This window comes from Mustela putorius, unplaced genomic scaffold, assembly GCF_011764305.1.
Source record: "Mustela putorius furo isolate JIRA1106 unplaced genomic scaffold, ASM1176430v1.1 tig00000867_pilon_pilon_pilon, whole genome shotgun sequence".
NCBI classification, from domain to species: Eukaryota; Metazoa; Chordata; class Mammalia; order Carnivora; family Mustelidae; genus Mustela; species Mustela putorius.
The window spans coordinates 3378010-3402871 of record NW_025421501.1 but is presented as its reverse complement, the minus strand read 5'-3'; the positions used below and the strand labels follow the sequence as shown (position 1 = coordinate 3402871).

The window sequence follows — 24862 nt, the reverse complement described above, 5'->3', positions numbered from 1 at the left end:
GCGTTTCTTAGTTTTAATTTTTAATACAGTAAATATGTTGGGTCTTAAAGCTAAACAGTTTGAGAACCACTGGATTAATTAAGTCCAGGATAAAAGTGATTAAAGATATAAATCTAAGGACAGGAAACTATGACAAAGGAGTGGGTGAAAGAGAAATAAAGAGAGAGGGTATGCAATTAAAAATAAAACAGGGGTACCTGGGTGACTCAGTCAGTTAAGTGTGTGACTCTTAATTTTGGCTCAGGTCGTGATCTCAGGGTTGTGAGATCAAGCCCCACATCAGGCTCTGTGCTGGGCATGGATTCTCTCTCCCTCTGCTCCTCTCCTACCTACACCCCTGCAAAAGGAAGAAATAGAAAGAAAGAAAGAAAGAAAGAAAGAATCCCAAGAGAAAATTTTGGTTGTTTAATTACATAATAAAGAAATTATTTAATTCACAAGTGACAATTAGAGTAAACTTCTAAATCTTTCTATTTATCAAATGCTGAAACTGTTCAAATGATGTTTTGGCCTCATGGATTGAGGAAGGACAAAAAGTCATAAAATTACGTCAATAGATTCAATAAGACATACCAATAATCTTATATATACTTGATAATAAAGATGTTGAATATATTTTTAAAATCTCTGAGATTGGGGTGCCTGGGTGGTTCAGTGGGTTAAGTGTCTGCCTTCTGCTCAGGTCATGATCCCAGGATCCTGGGATTAAGCCCCACATTGGGCTCTCTGCTCAGCGGGGAGCTTACTTCCTCCTCTCTCTCTCTCTCTCTGCCTGCCTCTCTGCCTACTTGTGATCTCTGTCTGTTGAATAAATAAATAAAATCTTTAAAAAAAATAATAAAATCTCTGAGATCATTACAAGGATTAAGAAAGGATTAAGAGTTGATTTTTTTAAAGATTTTATTTATTTATTTTACTGAGAGAGAGGGGGCAGAGGAGGGGCACAAGCAGCCCGAGCAGCTGGCAGAGGGAGAGGAAGAAGCAGACTTCCCATTGAGCAGAGATCCGCACCTCCCCCCCCAAAAAAGCAGGGCTCCATCCCAGGACTCTGGGATCATGACCTGAGCCGAAGGCAGACCCTTAACCAACTGAGCCACATAGGCACCCCAACAACATAATTAATATTAAGAGACATTTGGTACTTATTAAAGATATTGAAATTATTTTCAAATTAAGAATACTGAAATACCTTATGACTTCCAATTTAATGGAGAATTCCTAAGGAGAGTTTACTATATTCCCTATGGTTAAAGCATGTTCTGCACAGAGCCCTCATTTAACTAGTGACAGTCAGCCACATCAGAGAAATGATCATCCAACAATTTCAAAACATTAACAAATCATTCACGATTTTCAAAGTAATTTAATAAATTATGCTACATCGTATATGTGCTGGTAAAAAACTTTGTGGTATATTGTTTCATTTACTCAGATAATAAAACAGGATGTTTAAATTTATTATTTTACTTGTATATTAACATATAACATTATTTATATTAAATAATAAATAAATAAATAAATTATATTAAATAGAGGGGCGCCTGGGTGGCTCAGTGGGTTGAGCCTCTGCCTTCAGCTCAGGTCTTGGTCTCAAGGTCCTGGGATAGAGCCCCACATCGGGCTCTCTGCTCAGCGGGGAGCCTGCTTCCCCTCTCTCTCTGTCTTCCTCTCTGTCTACTTGTGATCTCTGTCTCTATCAAATAAATAAATAAAATCTAAAAAAAAAAAATACTGTTAGATATTTTTAGCATCACCTTGGATACAGAAATGATTAGGTCCCAGCCTCAGTAGCCTCTCAAAGATGAATAAAAACTGTTCCAGTAATCTATTGCTACATTGTAACAGTTAGTTGTTTAAAACAAGAAACTTCTTTTTAAAAAAAAAAAATTTATTTATTTGACAGAGAGAAACACAGTGAGAGAAGGAACACAAGCAGGGGGAGCTGGAGAGGGACAAGCAGGCTTCCCGAAGAGCAGGCAGCCCGATGTGGGGCTCGATACTAGCACCCTGGGATTATGACCTGAGCCGAAGGCAGACGCCCAACTACTGAGACCCCGGGCACACCACTTTCCTTTTTTTTTAATTTCTCACTGTTCATTCCATGCGTTAGGAATTTGGATGGGGCGCATCAGGCATGGCTCATCTTTGCCCCACAAGGTATTGGCAGCGGTGGCGTCACTGGGGTTGGAAAATCCAAGACAGCCTCTCCTGGGTCATGGCTTGACCAGCTGGGTTGGGAGAGTCAGATTCATTCAGAGACACCCTCAGGCCCTCCTTCAGCCACTGCCTCCACCAAAGGGTAGCACTATCCCAGTTTGCAGGTTTAGTTTTATCTGCTTTGTGTAAGGCGTCTTGCACTCTGCATGTGTATTTGAGAATCTTCCAAGTTGTCACTTCATTCTTGTTGCTTTTCTTTCTTTTTTAAAAGAGGCTAATTTCATCTCAGCCTACAGTTTATTTATTTATTTTTTTTTTAAAGATTTTATTTATTTATTTGATAAAAGACACAGTGAGAGAGGGAACACAAGCAGGGGGAGTGGGAGAGGGAGAAGCAGGCCTTCCACTGAGCAGGGAGCCCCATGCGGGGCTCAATTCCAGGCCCCTGGGACCATGACTGGAGCCGAAGGCAGACACTTAACGACTGAGCCATCCAGGCGCCCCTTCTTTTTGCTTTTCAATACTACATGGTACGAAAACACCCCAACTTGTGTGTCTATTCTGATGAGCATTTAAATAATGTCCAGTTCAAGTCTATTACAAACAGTGCGGCCATGAGCACTCTGAGACATGAATCTTGGTGAATGTAGGTATGCATTTCAGTTTGGCATATACCTAGCAGTGGAGTGGCTGGGTCATAGCATGCGTACTCAATGCTGATCGATACTTAGAAAGTACATTTCAAAGTGTATTCCAAGGTCTACCCCCCCACCAGCCAAGGATGAGAATTCTGGTTGCTCTTATTCTCACCAGTACCTAGTAGGGCCAGTCTTCTTATCACCTGGTGGCTCTGACTTGACAGATCAGCCTCCTTCTCTTGGAGAGCGGTGAGCCCCATTCTATGCTCCATGGAAATCACACAGGGCTGGTGTCAGAGGCAGAAGGGCACTCACCTCCCCTCACCTCAAGGGATCCAAACTTCCTGCCAATCGGTTGGACAGATGATGATCTGAAAACCGGTGGAAGTTCATTTGGGGATATGGGTGATGGTTCTGTCCTCCCAGCTCCCTCAGAGTCTTGTGGCATCCCCAGACCCTGAAGCAGGAGACCAGAATCCACATCCCGACTCCTTCCTGTTCTGTTTCCCCTCAACCTTGTCATCACATACCCCAAATTCAGCTCCAGACACTGCACACGAATCACATCCCAAACGCATCAACCCTTTCACACCTCTGAGATGTGGCTGCTGTTGGGATCCTTCCGCCTCAACCAAAATCTCTCTCCTTCTTAAAGGCTCAACCCAAGTGTCACCTTTCTGGAAAGTTCTTCCACATTCCCTGGTCCTTTCTGGATCTCCTCATGGCAAGTTACCTGTGTCTTACATCAGGGTCTTTGCATCTGCTGTTCCCTTAGCCTGGAACTCTTTTCCTTTCACATAGCCAACCCTCACCTCCTTCTTGTCTGTTTTACCCCTTTGTCTCCCTAGTGTCTGTCTGCTCCCAGTAGAAAGGAGGCGTTCTGGGGGCAAGGATTTGTGTCTGCATCGCTTACTTCTCTAGTCCCTGTGCCTAGGAAACCCCCCGACAAAGAGTAAAGGCTCAGTTTGTTGAACGAATAAATTTTGTCTTTTTTTTTCTTAGATATTTATTTATTTATTTGATAGACAGAGAGATCACAAGTAGGCAGAGAGGCAGGCAGAGAGAGAGGGGGAAGCCGGCTCCCCCGCTGAGCAGAGAGCCTGTTGTGGGGCTCGTTCCCAGGACCCTGAGATCATGACCTGAGCTGAAGGCAGAGGCTTAAACCACTGAGCCACCCAGGCGCCCCTAAATTTTGTCTTTTAATTTACCCGTCATGCAGCCAGGACAATGTGTTGAAGGCAGAGCTAGAATTAGAATTAGAAGCAAATAATCCTATCTAGATGGAGTCCAATGAGACTAAAATGGTGTTTCAGGTGAATCTGGAAAATGAGTCAGGTGTCCTTGAGGAAGAAAGGCTCCTCAGACAAAGTTAGCAGCTTGTGCCCAGATCCAGCAACCATACAGAGGCCCATAGGGCTGGGATATAGGGATTGAGTAATGGATGAAGGAGCTGAAGCCAGAAGGTAAGGAGTGACACAACCTTTCTTCACTCAACAAATATTTGTTTATTACCTGGGCAAGAGAGAGGTTTGGGAGCCATGAGGGAACATGTATGAAATAAGGCAGTGAGAAGGGCTGAGGCAAGAGGAGGGAGGAAGTGGGAGCCATTGAGGCATCTGGTGGGAGGGTACAAAGAAATCTTCCCTGATCTTCTTGTTTGTAATATTCATCTTTGCTTGTAACAAAAGCAATAGCAATTCATTGTAGAAAATTTTGAAAAGACAAGGGACATCTAGTCTGGGCATAGATACCACATTATTTCTTGCACCGTCTGTGTACAATTTTAGAAAACAAGAGGGATTGTGGTAGTGTGCTTATTTTAAGCGATTTTAAGGTTTATTGATGTATTCTCATATGTAGATTTTCCTCCCCCAAAATACAAAGTATTACACTATACATGCCGGCACTTTGTTTTGCTACTCTTTTTAATTTTTCTTCTAATTTTGCTCACCTCCCTCTTCTTCCTCTTTCACAAGACACATATCAGCAACCTATTACAGATTTTCCCCAAGCAAGTATGGCCATATAGAAAATTATTTAAACAGATTCTTATAAATATGTATGTGGAAAACAGCCTTCCCGTACGTGTCAGAGTTTGACAAACACGAGATCATATAATAGACACTTTCCTGCATTTTGCTATTCTTAGATTATGACCTGATGGAATTCTTTCAGGTTAACTGGAGTCCATCTAGTTAACCCCCTTTTCATGGTTGCATAATATTCCGCGGTGTTTGATGAAGAAAACAAAGGCAGGAAGAATGTAACCAAAAAGGAATCATCTTACAACATGTGGCCCTCTGATGCACATCTGAGCCACGTGGGACAAGGCATTTCTACTGGGTCTCATGACTAATGTTTAGCTAGACAGTAAAGGGTAATCTTATCTTGAGAGTAGCCAGACCTCCAAGGTCTTGCAAATCTCGCTTTCAACATACAGAAATTCCCCAGAGATTTTCTTATCCCAAACCCTGCAACTGATCAGTCCCTCCTCACAATCACAGGTGCACTTCTCTCTGCCCATGGGTCCTGGCCCCGTGCTTTAACAAAAGCACCTTTCGCACCGTGAACCTTTCTCAAGAATTCTCTCTTGACCACCATGCTCAACGACCCCACATCAGCGTGGAAGCAGCAGAAGACATTCAATCACCCTCTGCTGTTGGACATTCACTGTTCCCTGTAGTGAGTGAGTGAGTGTGTGTGTGTGTGTGTGTGTGTGTGTCCGTGTGTGCGTGCATATATTTCCCACTAGAAACCTTGTTACATTTACACTTTATGTATCAAAGCTTTTACTTCTTGGAACAGATTGCCAGGAATGGGATTGCTAGGTCTAAGACATACAAAGTTTTTTCATTTTAAAGATTTTATTTATTTGAGAGAGAGAGAACGTAAGGGCAGAGGGAGAGGGAGAAGCAGACTCCCAGCTGAGCAGGGAGCCCGATACAGGGTTCCATCTCAGGACCCTGAGATGAGGACCTGAGCTGAAGGCAGATGCTTAACCAACTGAACCACTCAGGTGCCCTGGATATATGAATCTTACACTGTAATGGATTTTTTCAGACTGCTTTCCTAAAATGCTACCACAGTTCCCATTTCTACCTCTTTAATGCTTTCCACTCTCATGGCAATAAAATAATGTTTTGTTTTTCTCTAATGTGATTTTTCCTAGGAACTAAGGAGCCTGCACATCTTTTCGTATACTTGTAGACCATTTGGATTTGCTTTTCTTGGTGATTTAATATCTGGCAATGTGTCAGAGGTCTTCTTAGAACTATATGATACACACACACACTCAGACTTTGTCATTTGCCTTGAAAATATTGTTTCTCCAAATCCATAATTTTTTAAAATTTTTTTAAAATTTATTTGACAGACAGAGATCACAAGTAGGCAGAGAGGCAGGCAGAGAGAGAGGAAGGGAAGCAGGCTCCCTGCTGAGCAGAGAGCCCGAAGCGGGGCTCGATCCCAGGACCCTAGGGTCATGATCCGAGCCGAAAGCAGAGGCTTTAACCCACTGAGATACCCAGGTGCCCTCCAAATCCATAATTTATGTATTGGCTTAGTTTATGGTGTTCCTCAAAACACATTTTTAATTTTCAAACATGTATCCCACCCCCTCCACCCCCCGCCATCTTCTGAGTTTCCTGTGTGAGTTGGGAAGTGGTTTTATTTTGCTTGTTTGCTTTTTACATTTGATTTTTTAATCCATCTGAGATTTATCTTTTCCTAGGGTAAAAAATGAAAATTTAACAACTTGCTCTTATTAAATAAGGCACCTCCATTTTGTGATGTCTCTTTCATTCCTTCTGCTTCTGTCTGCTGTGTTGGGCCCTAGGATGACCTTGACAGAGGCGGCGTGTATAATCGACATTCTGTAGGATGGCCGCATGGATAGAGGGTTAACTCTGAGAGTCAAAGTTCAAAACCAGCACGATGGCTCACAGTAGAATTCATGCAAGATGTCCTAGCCCTGGACATGTAACTTCTGATCTCAGGGTTGTGAGTTCGAGCTCCACATTCAGTTTGGAGATGACTTTTTTAAAAATGGAGCAGAAAGTACAGAGATTTTTGCACATATATCCCGTTCTCACACGTGCACATCCTCCCCAGCTGTCCATATCCAGCCCCATAGTGGGACACCTGGTAAGCCTACGTCAACACCCCATTCTTCCTCAGAGCCCGTAGTTTACATCAGGGCTCACTCCCGGTGTTGCACACTCTGTGGGTTTGGACAAACGTCAAAGCTGAGGAAAGCTCCCCTCTATTCCTGGTTTGTTGGAACCGGTGTTTGGATTTTGCCAAATGCTCTTTCTGGTTTACCTTTTGACAGTGCCACAGCCTCAGGGAACTGGAGTGAGGCCACCGGTTCCTGAGACAATCTCTCAGCCTGACCTCTGGTTGTTCATGAAATCAGGCTTGTGTGAATTCTCTGGAGGGACACTCCCCTCGTAGAGTCTTAGGGAGGACTGCGGGGCCCCCAGCTTCTCCTGATGTCCCCCGCTCACCATCAAAGCCACGCTGAGGGCTAACCTCAGACCCACAGCTTCTACAAGCTTCCTTCCCGAGAGGCTGGCATGTCGGCACTGTGGCTGACCTCAGGCAGCTCAGAGGAGCCTGTTTTGGGCCCTGCGGTCAGGACAGAATGTTCACTTCCTTCTGAGTTGGGGGAAGACAGATAAACAGTTGTCACCGCAGTGGGGAGAGAAGGAAGACTCCTTCTTCCTTTGGCAATCACACAACCCCAGTAAATCCTCCTGATCAGAGATGCCTCGAATGAGGAGCCAAAGGCCCGCGTGGCCTGCTGGGTGTGCACTGTGGGAGCAGCCTCGGAAGTAGAGTTACTGGAGAGGGGCTTTCTTTGCGACCATCTAAAGTAAACCAGCTCTTCGCCCTCTTCTGCATAGTACATCATCAGGACCTTGGGACTGCATTACAAAAGCTTTCTCGAATCAGTGGACTTCTCTCTCTGCCACCAGCAGCTGCTGAAGAATCAGCACCTTCTCTTCTGCAGAGGACACAGAGGCCCAGAGAGGCGAAGGAAATGGCCGAAGATCCCACAGCAGGGACACAGCATGGTACGGCACAGAACCTGTTTCCATGCCAACAGCACAATGAAGATACGGTCTGGTCTCCTGGGTGTGGCTTTTTCTACCAGCCTAAGGTTTGGACAAGTGGAGGAATTCTGAGACTTCATCTCAGAAACCCTTCAAGCCTCTATTGGTGGCTCTTGAGTTTTGAATGATTCTTACCTATGCGTAATTTTGCGCATCACACATCGGTGGTTTGAGAAACATTGGTTCATTGGTTTATGTCGATCTTCCAAATGCTGGCACATTTCATCTGACGGTATTAAAAAAAAAAATCGTATCTGTTAATCTACTTGCAACAGAAATGCCTTGTAAACATTTGGGAAGCTCTCCAGGTCACGGTGGCAAACACCGGTATTCCAAAATTCTAAATTTTGCTTGAAAACTCTCATTCTTCTATCCTTGGCAATACATGCTGTCAAGTGTCTTCCTCTCAGGGCCATTGGCTTGCTTCATTTGGTTTCCAGAAAATGTCTTTTAAGAGAGTCAGGTCTGGGGGTGCCTGGGTGGCTCAGTGGGTTAAGCCGCTGCCTTCAGCTCAGGTCATGATCTCAGGGTTCTGGGATCGAGCCCCATATCGGGCTCTCTGCTCGGCGGGGAGCCTGCTTCCCCCTTTCTCTCTGCCTGACTCTCTGCCTGCTTGTGATCTCTCTCTCTGTCAAATAAATAAATAAAATCTTTAACAAAATAAAAAAAAATAAAGTCTAGTGCTCTAAGATCAAGGCGGCTAGAACAAGATTAAATGCTAGATAAGGAACTTGGAATTTATTCAGCAGCAACAGGGCTCATTATTACCGGTGATCTTATATTTAAGGCAAATCCCTATTTTCCTAATGAAAACATCTTTAAAAATTAAGGGATCAGGGTGCCTGGGTGGCTTAGTCGGATAAGCATCTGCCTTTGGCTTAGGTAATGATCCCAGAGTCCTGGGATCAAGGCCCGCATTGGGCTTCCTGCTCAGCAGAGAGCCTGCTTCTCCCTCTCCCTCTGCCTGCTGCTCTGCCTAAAAATTTTTTCTAAAAAAATTTTTTGTAATTAAGGGATCAACTCGTGTAAATTTAAACTTTTAGGAATGTCGATGAAATAGTCAGATGTCGAATTATAATATCTAATTTATTTAGGTATACATGCATATTTAAAATAACATTATATACACTAATACAGTAATACAAAATATTGCTTTTTCCCCCCATTCTTACATGTCAAGTAACAATTTTATTCAAGTCTCTACATGCATCTTGGACGTCAATGTCTTCATCATATCCAGAGTCACTTTCTTCAAGTGTATATCCTTCAATTGCATCGAAGTTGTCTGAGATGCAGCATTTTAAAATACTTGTCTGGCACTGTCATTGGAAAGTTTGATCCAAGTCACGTTAGGACAATTCTGCCCCCATCCCCAACTTTTCATGCAGGTGCAGGTTTACAAACCTTAGCAAAAGTATTCACTTATTGCTTTTTGAAGTTGCTCCTTGAAAAGCTGGTTTACAAAACCTAACTCTTGTAATAGTGATGGGCATACCCCTGGAATAATTACGAAGTTTCTTCCCACCCCCCTTTTCACCCATCTCAGTAGGAGGAGTCTGGCATTGTTTTTCATTCTGGTGGGCTAAAATGTGAGGAGAGATCAGAGGTAGTAGAGCAGTTGCAGGCGATGACAAGACCTCGTTATGGTGTGACTGAAGAGTAAAACATATTCTTGAGAATGAAGAAGGCCAAAGAGCTCTAAGCTGGGTTCCTAGGTAGGATCATCCTCATGGACAGAGGAATGTTTTGGGGGTGGGAATGAAGCAGTGATGCATCAAGGCCTCGGAGATAGCTCGGAATATCCTGGAACCAGGCAGGGGGTAGAGATGAGAGCACAGCCTCCTCATGTAGCAATGGAGGCTGTGCAGCAAGGATATGGAAACAGCACTGGCCAGCAGTGGGCAGTCATGCCAATATGCCAATATGGAGTCCTGGTCCAGTTGCACAGGGAAGGGAGTGTTGGGACTGGGAAGAAAGGGTATCTTGAGGAAAGAGGTACATGCAGAATGGACACATTCTGCAGAAAGACTGAGATGATCGGAAGTCTGTGACTCACGAAGAGGGGTCCACCTAGACTGCCCGCAACAGGTTCCTCATGCTTTCCCATTAATACTCATTGCATGAATCGTCCTAGTTTTCTAGACTGCAAGGAAGACGGGCAGTATGTGTGTTCTGGGGACTGCTGTACCCCCAGTAATGAGAAGAGGCATATAACAAGTCCCCAGGAAATACGTGCTGAAGGAAGAAACGGGAAGGAGACAGAGGGGGCAGAAAGGAAGAACAAGGTACTAGTGTCCAATGGGAGGGACTTAAAAAGGAGGACAGCAACGAAGGTCAGGAAAGGCATGGTCAAGACCTCAGAGGGCAGCTGGCATCAAGGAGCTGGGGGACACACTGGAAGGAAATGGACCAGACAGGGATTGCACCAAAGATTCCACTGGGGCCTTGGGTGTGATCCCAGCAGCCCAAAGTCTCAGCCCTGGAGAACATGTCCCTGGCAAAGGCACAGGGCGGGGGGTGGGGGGTGGGGGCGGTAAGGGAGGAGGGAGACTGTGGGCTGAGACTAGACTGTGGCTTCGTCTAAGCCTTATCCCATGGGGAGACACTTGCCTCAATGTCCAGACCTGCTCAGTGACAGAGAGTGGGGTGGTATTTGGGTGTTCTTGGAGTTAACATCTGAATACTAATAAAGGATGTATGTGCTTGTTTTGGTGATTCACGAGGCATAAGCCTCAAATTCCCTTTCTGCGTAGCATGGACATCTCCAATAAAAGGGAATAGAAATTAGTTCCCAATTTATAGGAACGATCTGAAGGCAGTGACTTCTCAAAAGTCTGGTCTCCTGAGCAGCAGTAGCATCACCTGGAAATGTGTTAAAAATGTGAATTCTCAGCCTTTACCCCAGATCGACTGAATCAGAAACGGGGTGAGGCCCAGAAATCCAAGGTTTAATAAGTTTCTCTAGGGGATCCTGATGCATGAGAAAGTTTAAGAACTACTGCTTTAAAGCAATGCATGGAACTTTTTCAAGCTCCAGTCCCCTTTTCCAGAAACCTGCAGCGTCTGATACACTAGTCTTTAGTGAGTACCAACAAGCAGCAGGAGGAGAGAAGAGCCGAGGGCAACTTACAACAGAGCAGAGTGGTGGGGAAGAGGGCTGGTTCACTGCCTCAACTGGCTTCCCTGGCCTCTGAAGCCTCAGCACCCCCTTATAGGAGGGGAGAGTAGGTACTTACCTTTCCTGTGCCTGGCACAGTATTAAGTACTCAGTCCTGCTGCTTGCTGCCATTATCATTCAAGCAGAACTCAGGAAGAGCCGATCGCCTCGAGGCATCAGCTCAATGGCTAGCTAGGTTCTTCCAAGGCCAGGATTTTGTCCCATGCGTGTAATAACTTTACACTACTAGCCTTGTTTCTGGTTTCTAAGAATTCACACTTCCCAAAGCTCTGTGGAGAGCCCCAGGGGTCTGAGACTGATCCTGTGGCCTCTTCTCCAGCCTACCCCACTCCCAGAGCCTTGCTTGATGGCCTCAGACATCAAAGCGCCGCCCGCCCCTTGTCGTCAGCCAGGAGCACACCTGAGTGTTCTAATCTCGCAGGGAGGAAATGGGATGGTGAGGCAGCCAGTCCTCAAGCAGTGGGCACTTTCAGAGGAGCGACCCCTCCTCAGACCCCTTTAACCTGTGGGTCTCCTTTCTGGGTCAGGAAAGCCTATTGACACCCTGCGGAGCTTTGTAAGGAAAGGGTGTTAAATCATAGGCTCAAAAGGCTGGCTTGAGTCCAAAAAACACCAGCAATTATAGATGGAGCTTCCAACTTCTATCTCCTTCTCAGTAGAATGGAAAGCTCCAGGCGCCCCAGAACCTTGTCTTATTTCCCGAGTCCCTGCACTGTAAACAGAGCCCTTAGTAGACATCAAAATACTTTGGAATTGGCAAACATTTGCTAGGCCAATGGCTCTGCTGTTAGCAGGAACAAAGGTTGCTCTCCGTCAAGTGGAGGAAAACGAAAGGTCTGGGTGGAGCCCACTGGGTGCTGGTGAGCACGCCAGGCCGGCTGGGCGCTGGGAGCTATGCACAGTGTGGAGGCCCAGGGCGCTGTTTAGTCAGGGCTTTTCCACGAGGTGCATGGTGGACTCTTACTGTGACGTAGGCAGAGGCCAGCTGGGGATCATCTAGGGGTGAGCCTGAAGGCACATTAAAGATGGGGGCCCCCGATACCTGAAGTTAGGGGAAAGGCCAGTCACCACAATCCTATTTGCTCCTTGGCAATTCCCAGCTCCCTCCGAACTGAACTGAAGCCCATGTTTCCTAGGCAGCTTGCCTGCCCACCACAGGCCCAGAGGGCCCAGCTGCCCCAGCCTATGCTCACAAATACGGGCACAAGTAGGTAGCAACGGTGTAGATGCCTCTGGGGGGGTCTGGGGGGGCACTACCCACCTTTGGGCAAGGGGTTTAATACTCCAGGTGAGCTCAGACACTCATTGTGCCTGAGCAGGCGGTTTGAGGGCAAGAGACTGAAGAAATATTTGGTTGCATAAAGTTACTAAGGCAGAAATAATCACTGCCCCACGTGACGGGAAAGCAGATAAACTTCTTCCTCCCTGAGCATGAATGTCCTCTAGGCTTTTGCTCATATGGATCCTTCCAACACTTGGCACACCATGGCCATTTCCGCCTGTCCCAAACCCATACAGTACCACACTTCTTACTCCCAGCCATTCCCAACCCCGCCCAAGCAGAGAGGCCTCCTCCAGTAACTGTTAGTGCCCGTCTCCTAAGTTGGAACCTTGAGGGTTTTGCTGGGATTTGCTCCTACTTACGGTTGCAGCCAAAGGCCAGACATCTTACCTAGCCCACGGAAGTGGTCAGCATGTACCTATTTCGTAATAAAGAGGCAGTGGCCCTCCATCATTTGAAGCTTATTATCAGTTACTCGTTGACAGAAATGCCCTCTAGGTACGTGCACCCGAATGTTTACAGCAGCCATGTCCACAACTGCCAAACCATGGAAAGAACCTAGATGTCCATCAACAGATGAATGGATAAAGAAGATGTGGTATATATACACAATGGAATACTATGCAGCCATCAAAGAACGAAATCTTGCCGTTTGCAACATGGATGGAACTAGAGGCTATTATGCTGAGTGAAATGAGTCAATCAGAGAAAGACAATTATCAGATGATCTCTCTGATACAAGGAATCTGAGAGGAAGGGTAGGGGGTTGTGGGTAGTAGGGAGGGAAAAAACTAAACAAGATGGGACTGGGGAGGGAGGGAGACAAACAGTAAGACTCTTAACCTCAGGAAACAAACTGAGGGTTGTTGGGGGGATTGGTGGGAGATGGGGTGGCTGGATGATGGACACTGGGGAGGGTATGTGCTATGGTGAGTGCTGTGAATTGTGTAAGCTTGATGATTCACAGATCTGTACCCCTGAAGCAAATAATACATTATGTTAGTAAAAAGAAAAAAAAAAAAAAAAGAAATGCCCTCTATTTCTTGGTTTATTACAGTTGCTAAAAGCAGGGATGGTGTTTATCCTTTGGGAGGATAGGAAACATGGGCTTCAGGAAAGCATGAAGGGGTCCCAGTGCTGAGTAACTCCTCCCTACAAAAATGAGGGAGTGTCTCTTAGTTCCATTAGTTGAGGATCCCATTTTAAGAGAATTCACAAAACCACCAAAGATTTAGTAAAGAAAAATTCTCCCAAATGTACGGGTATTTTGCAAACATGCTGAGGACACACGATCATGAGTTAATTAGAGCAGTCTGGTAGTACTTTAGTCAAGGTCCTTTCGGTTGCATGTAATAAAAAGTCACTTCGGACTGATTTTTGAAAACCCAAGAGGCATGCTAAGGATACCTGAGGGATGAACAGGGTCCAGAGGAAGGAGGGAAAACAGATCCAGAAACCCATGAAGGCCTCGAGGCTACTAAGTAGCCGATCTAATTTGCTTGCACTTATGGTTCTCTCTTTCTACTTCTAAACCTCTATGCTTGCCTGTGCAGGGCAGCTCACGGGTCCCGACTTTCTTAAGGGCCCTGCACAAGCTGCAATCCCAAAGGGTCTCTCTCCTTCCCCTTGCAAAATTCTTAAGATAAAGAAGTGTCTTGGGCCTGTCTGGATGAGAAGTTCGACGCTGGTCTCATCAACTGGTGGGGGTGGGGAGGGAAGGGAAATGTCCCTGGGTACAGACATGGCCCCCTTTCCTGTAGGGAATGAGGGCAGCGGCAGCCTGAGTCAGGCAGGCGCCCCCAGTGTCAGCAGAGAGAGAGAGAGAGGTCTGCTGCTTCGGCAGGGGCTTAGCTGCTGGTACTTAAAACAACACAGTCTGTAACTGCCTGCGAAGCCTATGATACCTTCCCCTCCAAGTTCCTGCTGACCAATTCCAAACACGTGCACTACTAACATTTCATGAAGCTCTACCTGTTTTTATTGCTCTTTGCTGGACTTGGTTGATGTTTGCTTTTTACTTTCGTCAAATCTTACAGGAGAGATGAAGACATGGCAAGTTACAAAGGTACCGCTTCTGCACTAACATCTGTTCTAACAATCTGGGTTGGTGTCAGCAACACGATAAAGATGGATGTTAACAGATTCCTTGAGCCTATGAAAATCCTGCCGAGGAATCGTATTTTGTGGGTGCACTGCACAGAGCCTGGAACACAGTGGTGCTCAAGGTCACACTGAATCCAATTCCAATTTTAACTTAAGTACAAAGATCTACTTCCGATCAAATATTAAATCTGGCTAATAACTTCAGGCCACAATCTGCTCTGTGTCCCACAGCAGGTGGGGCAGAAGAAGGTAATGAAGTCTCCAACTTGCTGTTCTCCTCTTTTAAGAACCTTATCACAACAGACCATCTCTAGCTCAGAAGCACAAAATGTATACGAAGAAATTACTATATAGTAACTAAAAGCACAAGTTTCAATAGCCTAGGGTCTTAGAGAAATTGTTATTCCAAAACATGCAGAGGCAGCAAGAGTCACCCAAAACCACATTTTATTCTATGACCTTTATATTGCTTTTCTGTTACTTAAAGGTTGAAGCAAAATGAAAGGATGGAAATATTTTGTTAAAGGAACAAAATAAGTTAATCACAGCAAATACACCTAATAAAACCTCAGGGTCTATGCCGTACACTCCAAACACAAGATTAAGTCCAGGAGTGGCTCATGTCTGGGTTTTTGTAGAGCAAATGGAAATATTTGGAAGAATCAACACATTTCAGTAGAAGAGCCATAAATGCCCTGAAAGCAGAAAGTTGACACAATTTTAAATATAATTCTCATATATATATATTTTCAAATCAAACACAATTAAATAGAATATGGTTTAAGTACATGAATACTTTGCTTTAGAAGAATAACAGAGGTGGTACATAGTACCAAAAACTTATACACAGCCTTTTTGCTTCTTCTGTTGATGAAACAGTGTGCCTCTATACAATCAAATATTGCAATGGAATAAATTCTCTATTCATTCAAGACTTTCTCAAGGACAGAGGTGATTAATAATTATATACTTATATATATATATATATATAATTTCTTTTTTTCTTTTTTTTTTTTTTTTGCAAAGTCTGAGCAAAAGCAGTAACACCTAAGAGAACGTTCGTCCTCCTCAGTCACACATGGTGAGGAGGCGTGGGCACTGCAGGCCCGTGGAGTGTGCTCGCCAGTGGGGTGGCCCTGCTGATGGCAGCGAGCCCCGCACCCAGTAGCTGACCGAGGGAAGTGCAGTGAGGGAGTCTCCTGCTCTCCTAGAGACAGAAAGAGAAAAGGCCACCACGTGCACACTTCCCAGCTCACAGCAAAAAGGGGAGGCAGCCAAGATCAAGTGCTTTTCCTGCCCCGCCCCCCAAACCTCGCTTGCCAATCTTAAAAAAAAAAAAAAGAAAGAAAGAAAAAAACAAAACAAAACCCATACAATCTGGGAATAAACATTTTGTCCAAGGTATCACAGGGGGAAACTGGAGTGATTGTTACTCCTGCTCCTTTTCCTCATGTATTCTGAAGGGAAAGCTAAGTAACTTGGAGCAGAGCATTCTAGAAGAGCAAGTCTTCGTGCTCAAAGTAAAGGAGGCTCATCTTTTTTGTTAGCAGGGGAGACTGGTTTGCAGTACACCGCATCTGAGGAGCAATTAAAATGGAAAATTGCACACTGTCACCCAAGGGAAGGACAATGTCACCAAGACTCGACCAGTCAGCTAGCCTCCTTCCAAATTAATGCCTCTGTGAAGGAAGACCACCAGGGAGCCCTCACCCCGGTCTGCTGGAGGAAAACAATCCACTAGCACCACACGGCCACTCTGAGCTGCCTGGCTCTCACTCTGAGCTGCCTGGCTCTCGGAGGGGCTGACTCACCTGTCTGCTCAGGCCAAAGCAAAGCACTTCCCGCACCTGCTTTAGGATACTTGTAGGGATGGGTCACGGCTACAGAATGTGTGTCAATCACGTATCAGCTCTATGCTTATCTGCCTCCCACAGTATGTGGTCCCTGTCTATTCCGGTGGACTAAAACTCGTTCATAAATGGGTTATTGCCATTGGAAAGCTATTAATTTTCTAGTAATGTAAACAATACCACTTTGTCTCTTTATGACTTTCACTGTGTGAACATCATGTGCAGCAAATATGTCTACATGTCACTCTGCTTAGGATGGAAGTCTAGGATTGTCTGCCAGTCTTTCTTGGGAACAACAGTGATATATCAGTGAAAAGAAATACAGTGCTTTGTTTTCATTGGCTGTGTTGAAGAATCCAACCAGAGCAAAAAAGTTCTCTTATTTTTCAAAAGCAGATTTCCTTTCTCTCAGGTCTTGAGTCATAGCTGAAAAAAGGAGAAAGAAAAAGGTTAAGGTGCATTTTTATAACCAGGGACATATTATCATGACAGATTAAGGTTACCCAGCACTTAGTGTTTACTACATACCAGCGCTTTTGACAGTGAGGATCTGACTATAATCCTGAGGTAAAATGCTGTAACCATTTCATTTACATATGAATGAACGGAAGCTTAAAAAGGTCAAGCAGCTCACCCTAAGATAACAAGGACTGGGACCCAGGTCCGCTTTTATCTTTCCCTTTTGGCAATAGATAGTAGAAGGAAACATCTAGTCTTTGACAGAGTAATTTGCCTTCTAGGAATTAACCCTGCACCATGCTCATAAGAGAGGGCAAAGATTCATATGCACACACATTCACTGAAGTACTGTTTGTAACAGGGACAAACCCAAAATGACTTAAATGACAATCCACAGGGGAGTGGGAGATCAGGAGATCCATAATATCAGGAAATATCCTGGTATCTCATATCACAATATCAGGAGAGCCATAATATAAAATACTCCAATACCTTTGGAAAGAAAAAAAACCCCTGATTTCTCCTCACCAGGTTCCTGAGGTGGAGACCCCTTTACTCACAGCACCGGGAAGAAAAAAAAACATCCCAGAAGACAAGGTCCTTAGGACATATACACATGCAACAATTCAGAAATGCTGTGAGGTAGTTTATATTAAATGCCTAAGTACATTCTATAGACCAGCGTAAAGTAAACATTCAAAGAGAGGCTTCAACATGGGCTAGAGAGGCTGGGTAATCTTTCATGGAAGTAGGATGTCTTACTTTCATAAAATCATGGAATGAGACTCAGAAGGAGATCTTATGAGACTGTCTTGTTCAATTTCTCTCATCTACTGATGAGGAACTAAGACTTGGAAAAGGAAAATAACTTGCAAAAGGTCACATATGTTCATTAAAAGTGGAACAATCAAGTTCTGTTTAGCTCAGCACTTCTTCCATACCAACACACCGCAGATCCCTAAGGACAGGCAGGATAGGTATCTTAGCCAGCCAAAGAGAAAGGCTAGCAAGCTTAAAAAAACCAAAATACAGCAAAATGTATCTGTATATCCTAAAAATAAAAAGCACATGATAATAAAATCTGAACATACAACTCAAATAAAAAGCCTTCATTTTAAATATCTACTTTCTAAAATGGTGCCTAAAAGGACATTTTTCGTATTGTTAAACATTTCATCCTCAAAGATAATGGGGAATCACAACTTCATACACCTTGATCTTGCTCTTTGCTATTTTAGGTTTGCCTGAGCCAGTGAAGATAAATATAGATAAAAATTATCACCCTTAAACAGAAACGAGGGTAGAATCTGCAAAAGTGAACAGAAAGTTGGTGTGAATCAGCTCAGTGCAAAGTTCAAAATCAAACCAAGCTCTGGTAAGGACAGTTCTCCGAGCAAACAGAGGCAGAGAAAGGGGTCTGCGGGCCTGTCTAAACACAAGCCCTCAGAACCACTGTGGGTTCCATGGGATGTCATCTGAACATCTTAATTCTGATTCCCAATTTCTGCTAATGCAAGTAACAGAGTAGTAGTTTCCTGCCTTCATAAGGAACAGGAACAGAAATTCTCCTATTGGCTTAAATCTCTGTGAATCAACTCTAGTTAGATAAAGAAAAATTGCTGAAGAAACTGGGAATGTCTGGCTTGAAGAGAGGACTGGGTGTCGGAGGAGGCGGGGAGGGAGGCAGGGTATGCTACACGGCAGCCCTCAACTTTCTGAAGGTCACTTGCATGGCTCTCACACACCCAACTAGAACCAGCTGGTGAAGCTGTAGAGAAACAGAATATTAGCTTGTGGATATTCTGAATACAACCCCTTTCTCAGAAAAGTTGTTCTGCAAATATCATCTCCCAGTCTGTAATTTGCCTTTTCATTTTCTTTACAGGGTCTTTTGACAAGCACAGGTCTCTACTTTGGATAAAGATCAATTTATCGATTTTTCTCCTTTATAGCTCATGCTTCGTATGTCTAAGAAATCTCTGCCTAATCCCAAACCATGGATTTTAGTTTTTAGCTCTGACATTTAGGTCTATGATCCATTTTGAGTGGGTTCTCGTGTGCTATGAGGAAGAAGGTTCATTTTCCTCCCATACATATATCTTGATGTCCCAGTACCGTAAACCAGAAAAGACTAGCTTTTTATCACTGATCTACCTTGGCATGTATGTCAAAAATCAACTGACTCTATATATTTGGGTCTACTTCTGTATTCTCTGTGTCTACCCTTATGCTGATATCACTCCGCCCTGACTGTGCAGCTTAATAGTAAATGTGTCCACGTACTGTTAGTCTTCCAACTTTTCTCTGCCCCTCCGCCCCATATGTCTGTCATTCTAGTTTCTTTAAATCTTCCAGTTATGTTTTATAATCAGCTTGTCAACTGGTCAACTTCTACAAAACACCCTGCTGGAATTTTTATTGTGATTGTACTGAATCTTGGATATCTTGTACGGCATGGAGAGTCAATACTGTATAACATATTTGAAAGTTGCTAGAACTTAAAAGTTCTCATCACAAGAAAAAAAATTTGAGATCATTTTGCAATGTATATAAATATCAAATCCCTAGGTTGTAGACCCAAAACTAACATAATGTAAGTCAGCTATACGCCTCAAACATCATCACCACCACCATCATCCTGGGGAAAACCAGCACCTTAACAACATTGGTCTCTTGATTTATTTAAATATTTAATTCTGCTCAGTTACAGTTTATATCATATAAACCTTACAGACATTTTGGTAAATATATTCTTAGAATTTTATGTTTTAGGATGCTACTGTAGATTGTAACTTTTTAAATTTCAATTTCTGACTGTTAATTGCTGCTATATAGAAATGTACTTCATTTTTATATATTAACCTTATAACATTTAGTATTGCTAAACTTAGTCCTAACCCTTTTTTTTTTATAGACTCCTTAAAATACTACCGTCCAAAAGACCTTTCTGTGACAACAGAAATGTTCTGTATTGTGCATACATGGCTAGTCACAACCATACTGGATAAAGCAACCTTAGGAATGTCTACATGAATGATAAGGTCTTCTGCAAAGAAAACCAGTTTTACTCCTTCCATTACAATTTACAGGCCTCTTCTTTTTTGCCTTTTTGCACTGGCTAGGACTTCCAGTGCAAGTATCCTTGCCTTCTTCCTAGAATTATGCAGTCTTTCCCCATTACACGTGATTTTAGCTGTGAGTTTTATCAGGTTAACGGGGTTCTTCTATTCTGTTCCTAGTTTCCTGAGAGTTTTATTGCCAGTGGTTGAATTCTGTTAAATTCTTTTTCTTCATCTACTGAGATGATCATAGGTTTTTCTTTTTATGATGAATAACTCCAATTTTTTCCTTTAAAAAAAAAAAGATTTTATTTATTTATTCTGGAGAGAGAAAGAGAAAGAGAAAGTGAGCATGAGTCGGTGGACGGAGGGACAGAGAGAGGGACAAGCAGAGTCCATGCTGAGCGCAGAGCTCAATGTGGGGCTTGATTCTAGGACCCTGAGATCACGACCTGAGCTGAAGTCAAGATGCTTAGCCAACTGAGCCACCCAGGCATCCCAGCAACTGATTTTCAACTATCAAAGCAAACCTGCTCTCCTGGGGTGCCCCCCACTTGTTATGATGTATTATCCTTTTTATATACTGATGACTGGGTTCCTTGTATTTATTTACTTACTAATTTGAGGGCACTAGCGGGAGAGATCTCAAGCAGCCTCCCTGCTAAGTGTGCAGCCTGATGCAGGGCTCAATCTCATGATTCTGGGCCAAAACCAAGAGTAAGATACAGCCAGTTGAACCACCTAGGCACCCCTTCTTGTATTTTTGTTAAGGATTTTGCATGTATGTTCGAGAGAGACACTAGCTTGTAGTTTTCTTTTCTTGTAATATCTCTGGTGTTAAGGTAATGCTAGCTTAATACAGTGTGTTGGGAAATATTACCTCTTCTTCAATTTTCTAGAACTTTGTCTAGAATCAGTATTATTTCTTCTTTAAATTCCATCTAGGCCTGGAACTTTCTTTGTGGGAAGGAACCTGATGTTCTCTCTCCCACCCCCCAATTTCATTGTTATGTCTGACATAATACCGTGTAAGTTTAAGGTGTATAATGTGATAATCAGATAAATATATATTTTGTGAAATATCATCACAAGAAGATTAATACATCCTTCACCTCACATAAATACCTTTTTAAAAAATAGTAAGAATACTTAAGATCAATTGCATTAGCAACTTCCAAGTATATAATACAATACTAACTAGAGTCCCCACGCTATGCATTAGATCTCCAGAACTAATCCATTTTCTAACTGGAAGTTTGTATCCTCTGACCAACATCTCTTCATTTCTCCTAATCCCCAGTCCCTGGTAACTACTATTTTACTCTGTTTCTACGAGCTCAACTTTTTTAGATTCCACATGCAAGTGAAATCATACAGTATTTGTCTATGTCTGACTTATCTCACTAGGCATAATGTCCTCAAGGTCCATCCATATTGTCACAAACGACAGGATTTCATTTTTTTTAAATGGGTAAATTTTCTTGATGCATTCAACGGTCAGTGCCACTTGGGTTATTTCTATGTAACACCTGGCTATTATAAATTATGCAGTCAACATAAACAGGGGGTACAGGTATCTTTTTGAGGTAATAATTTCACTTTCTTCAAATATATACCCAGAGTAGGACTGCTGGATCTATACGGTAGTTCTATTTTTAATTCTTTGAGGACTCCCCATACTATTTTCCAAGGTGCCTGTACCAATTTCCATTCCCACCAACACTGAACAAGGGTTCCTTTTTCTTACATCCTTGTCGACACTTGTTATTGCTTGTCTTTTTGGTAACAGTTATCCTAAAAGGTATGAAGTGATAGTTTACTGTGGTTATAATTTGTACGTCACTAATGATTTGTGATATCAAGCACCTTTTCATGTACCTTTTGGCCATTTGTAGGTCTTTGGAAAAAGGTCTTTCCAGGTTTTTTGCCCATTTTAAATTCAAAATCTTTTTTTCTATTCAAGTACGTATATATTTTGGATAGTAATTCCTCAAATTCAATTTAGCAGACACAGTATTATTCAGGCTACCTATTTCTTCTTGAGTGAGCTTTGGTAATTTATGTATTTCAAGGAATTTCTCCATCTCATTCAGGCTGTTGAATTTATTAGCATAAAGTCATTCATAAGATTTTACTATTACCATTCTAGTAAATTTAGGATCTGCAGTGATGTCCCCTTTTTCAATCCTGGTATTGGTAATTCCTATCTAATCTCTTCTCCCTCCCCACCCCAGCCTTGGTAAAGGTCTATGAATGTAATTGGTCTTTTTAAAGAGCCAGCTTTTGATTTTTCTCTATTATCTATGTAACTCATATTCATTTTTTTTTTTAAAGCCCAACATGGGGCTTGAACTCATGACCCTGAGGATCCTGAACTGAGATCAAGAGTCAGATGGCTGGGGCGCCTGGATGGCTCAGTTGTTAAGCGCCTGCCTTCGGCTCAGGTCATATCCCAGAGTCCTGGGTTTGAGCCCCGCATTAGGCTCCCTGCTCCCTCTCCCACTCCCCATGCTTGTGTTCCCTCTCTCAAAGAAATAAAAAATCTTAAAAAAAAAAAAAAAAAAGATTCGGATGCTTAACTAAGTCACCCAAGTACACCCCATATTCACTTTTATCTTTAATACTTCCTTCTTTGGGTTTAATTTACTCATTCCCTAGTTTAAGACAGAAGATTGAAAACTTTTTTTTTGTCTAATATAAACATTTAATGCTATAAATTTCCTTCTAAGGACTGCTTTAGCAGAGGTCTACAAATACTGTTGTTTTCATTTTAATTCAGTCCAAAGTATTTTCTAACTTCTATTTTGATTTCTTCTTTGACCAATGGAAGACTAAGAAGTAAGCTATTTAATTTCCAAATACTTGGGGGATTTCCCACATATCCTCCTGTAACTGACTTCTTGTGTAATTCCTTTGTGGTAAGAAAACAGACTGTATGATTTCAATCCTTATAATTTACTGAAAATTGTTTTATGGCCCAGAATATAGTATATCTTGATAAATGTTGTATTTGCAGGCCAAAAGAGTATCTGCTGAATGCACAGTCTATATGTGTCCCTTGAGTTAAGCTGGTTGATGGTGCTGTTCTATTCATTACTGAGACATTATCCACTATGGATTTGTGTATTTTCCTTGTAGTTCTAGCAGTTTTTGCTTTGTGTGTTTTCAATCTATTATTAAATGCATAACATTTAGGATTCTTGATGTCTTCTTGATGAACTGATCTTTTTATCATATAAAATGTCTTTCTTTTTGCCTGATAATATTCCTTGATTTGAAGTTTACTCTGACTTGTAGTAATACATGCAGTCTTACTTTTTTTTTTTTAAAAGATTTTATTTATTTATTTGAAAGACAGAGATCACAAGTAGGCAGAGAGGCAGGCAGAGAGAGAGAAGGAAGCAGGCTCCCTGCTGAGCAGAGAGACCGAAGTGGGGCTCGATCCCAGGACTCTGGGATCATGACCTGAGCTGAAGGCAGAGGCTTTAACCCAATGAGCCACCGAGGCGCCCCAAATTACTTTTTTTTTTTAAAGAGTTTATTTATTTATTTGACAGAGAGATCACAAGTAGGCAGAGAGGCAGGCAGAGATAGGGAGAGGGAAGCAGACTCCCCACTGAGCAGAGAGCCCAATGTGGGGCTCCATCCCAGGACCCTGAGATCATGACCTGAGCTGAAGACAGAGGCTTAACCCACTGAGCCACCCAGGTGCCACAGTCCAAATTACTTTGGATAATGTCTGCATGGTACATCTTTCCCATTCTTTTACTTTTAGCCTTTATATTTATATTTATATTTAAAGTCGGCTTCTTACAGATAGCATCTAAGTAGGTTCTGCCACTATCTAATCAGATAATCTGTTTTAACTAGACTATTTAGATCATTTGCATTTAACATGGCAATTTATATTATTTAACTTAAACCTGCTATCTTGCTATTTGTCTTTCATTTGTCCCACTAGAGTCTTTCTTCTCTTTCCCCCCTTTTCTTGAGTTCTTTTGTACTCAGTATTTTTTTTTTTAGGGTGTGGTTTCTACAGATTGTGTTTTCTCCCGATTGTGGGTCAAGTTTTTCTGCTTCCTTGCATACCCAGTAATGCAGTGGGTGGCAGACACTGTTATTTTTACACTATTGAGTGCTGAACTTTACTGTGTTCCTTTAAAGGATTGGCCTTTGTTCTGATCCTTTCCAAAGTTGCTTTTAGGCTTGGTTAAATGTTTTACTCTAAGGCTAATTTAGCTCCAGTATTAAGGGATGTTTCTGAAGACACTACTCAATGTCTTGTACATTATGAGATCTATCCACACCGGTCAGTAACGATGTGACCTATTCCTAACCCCATGTTTCAGGAATTGCTCAGCCTACTAATTTCTGGTAGTTTTTTTCCCTCCCGATGGGCATTTTCACCCAATACATGTATAGATCAGTATTTGGCCAAGGACTTCCAGGGACCTCTCATAAAGAGATAAGCTTTGGAGTTTTCTTTCTGTGAAGCTCCTTTTCTAGTAACGTGCTCTATGACTTCCTGCCACCCTGGGCTATCCAAACTTTGATTTCTGACTCCTCAATTCAGCAACACTATGAACTTTGGTAGACTCCCCCTCCCTGTACTTTGGAAACTGCTTCTGGGCAGTGAGCTAGGGATTGTGTCAATTTTACCCTTCTTTCAAGGATCACAGACCTCTTCTGCCTATTGTCCAGGATCTGGAAACAGCTGCTTCATTTAGTTTGTTAGTTTCCTAGTTGTTCATGATGAGAGGGCAGTTTCTAAAGCACCTCATCTTTCAAAGGCAAAAGAATCTGCCTTATGTCTTTTTTATGTATCTGGAATCTAATTCTTTTCAGTTTTATACAGGCTGGATCAGAACTTGTGTTGACACAAGTCATCTTTACCTTTGTAGACTTCTCTAAAGGTTGATCATACTGTGCCTGTTGCATAACATCACTGACTATCATTTTAGCAATCTTCCAAGCTAGTTCTTCTTGGGCCTAAAAACAAAACAAAAACCAAATGACTCAAAC

The 24862-nt window shown here is 42.8% G+C and overlaps 1 protein-coding gene across 6 annotated transcripts in view; it reads right to left on the bottom strand.

The window, feature by feature from the left end:
- Positions 1-14324: 14324 nt before the first annotated feature.
- AKAP10 (A-kinase anchoring protein 10) overlaps positions 14325-24862 on the bottom strand; it is an 81293-nt gene continuing 70755 nt past the window's right edge. For 5 of the 6 annotated variants that reach the window (XM_004779884.3, XM_045085442.1, XM_045085445.1 and 2 more), the window contains 2 exons: positions 24734-24829; positions 14325-16748 (listed from right to left, as the gene is read on the bottom strand). In XM_004779884.3, coding sequence (XP_004779941.1) covers positions 16743-16748; positions 24734-24829 — 102 coding nt within the window. In that variant the 3' untranslated portion in view covers positions 14325-16742. The remainder of the gene's footprint in view (positions 16749-24733; positions 24830-24862) is intronic. The other variant, XM_004779885.3, reaches the window with a different exon arrangement.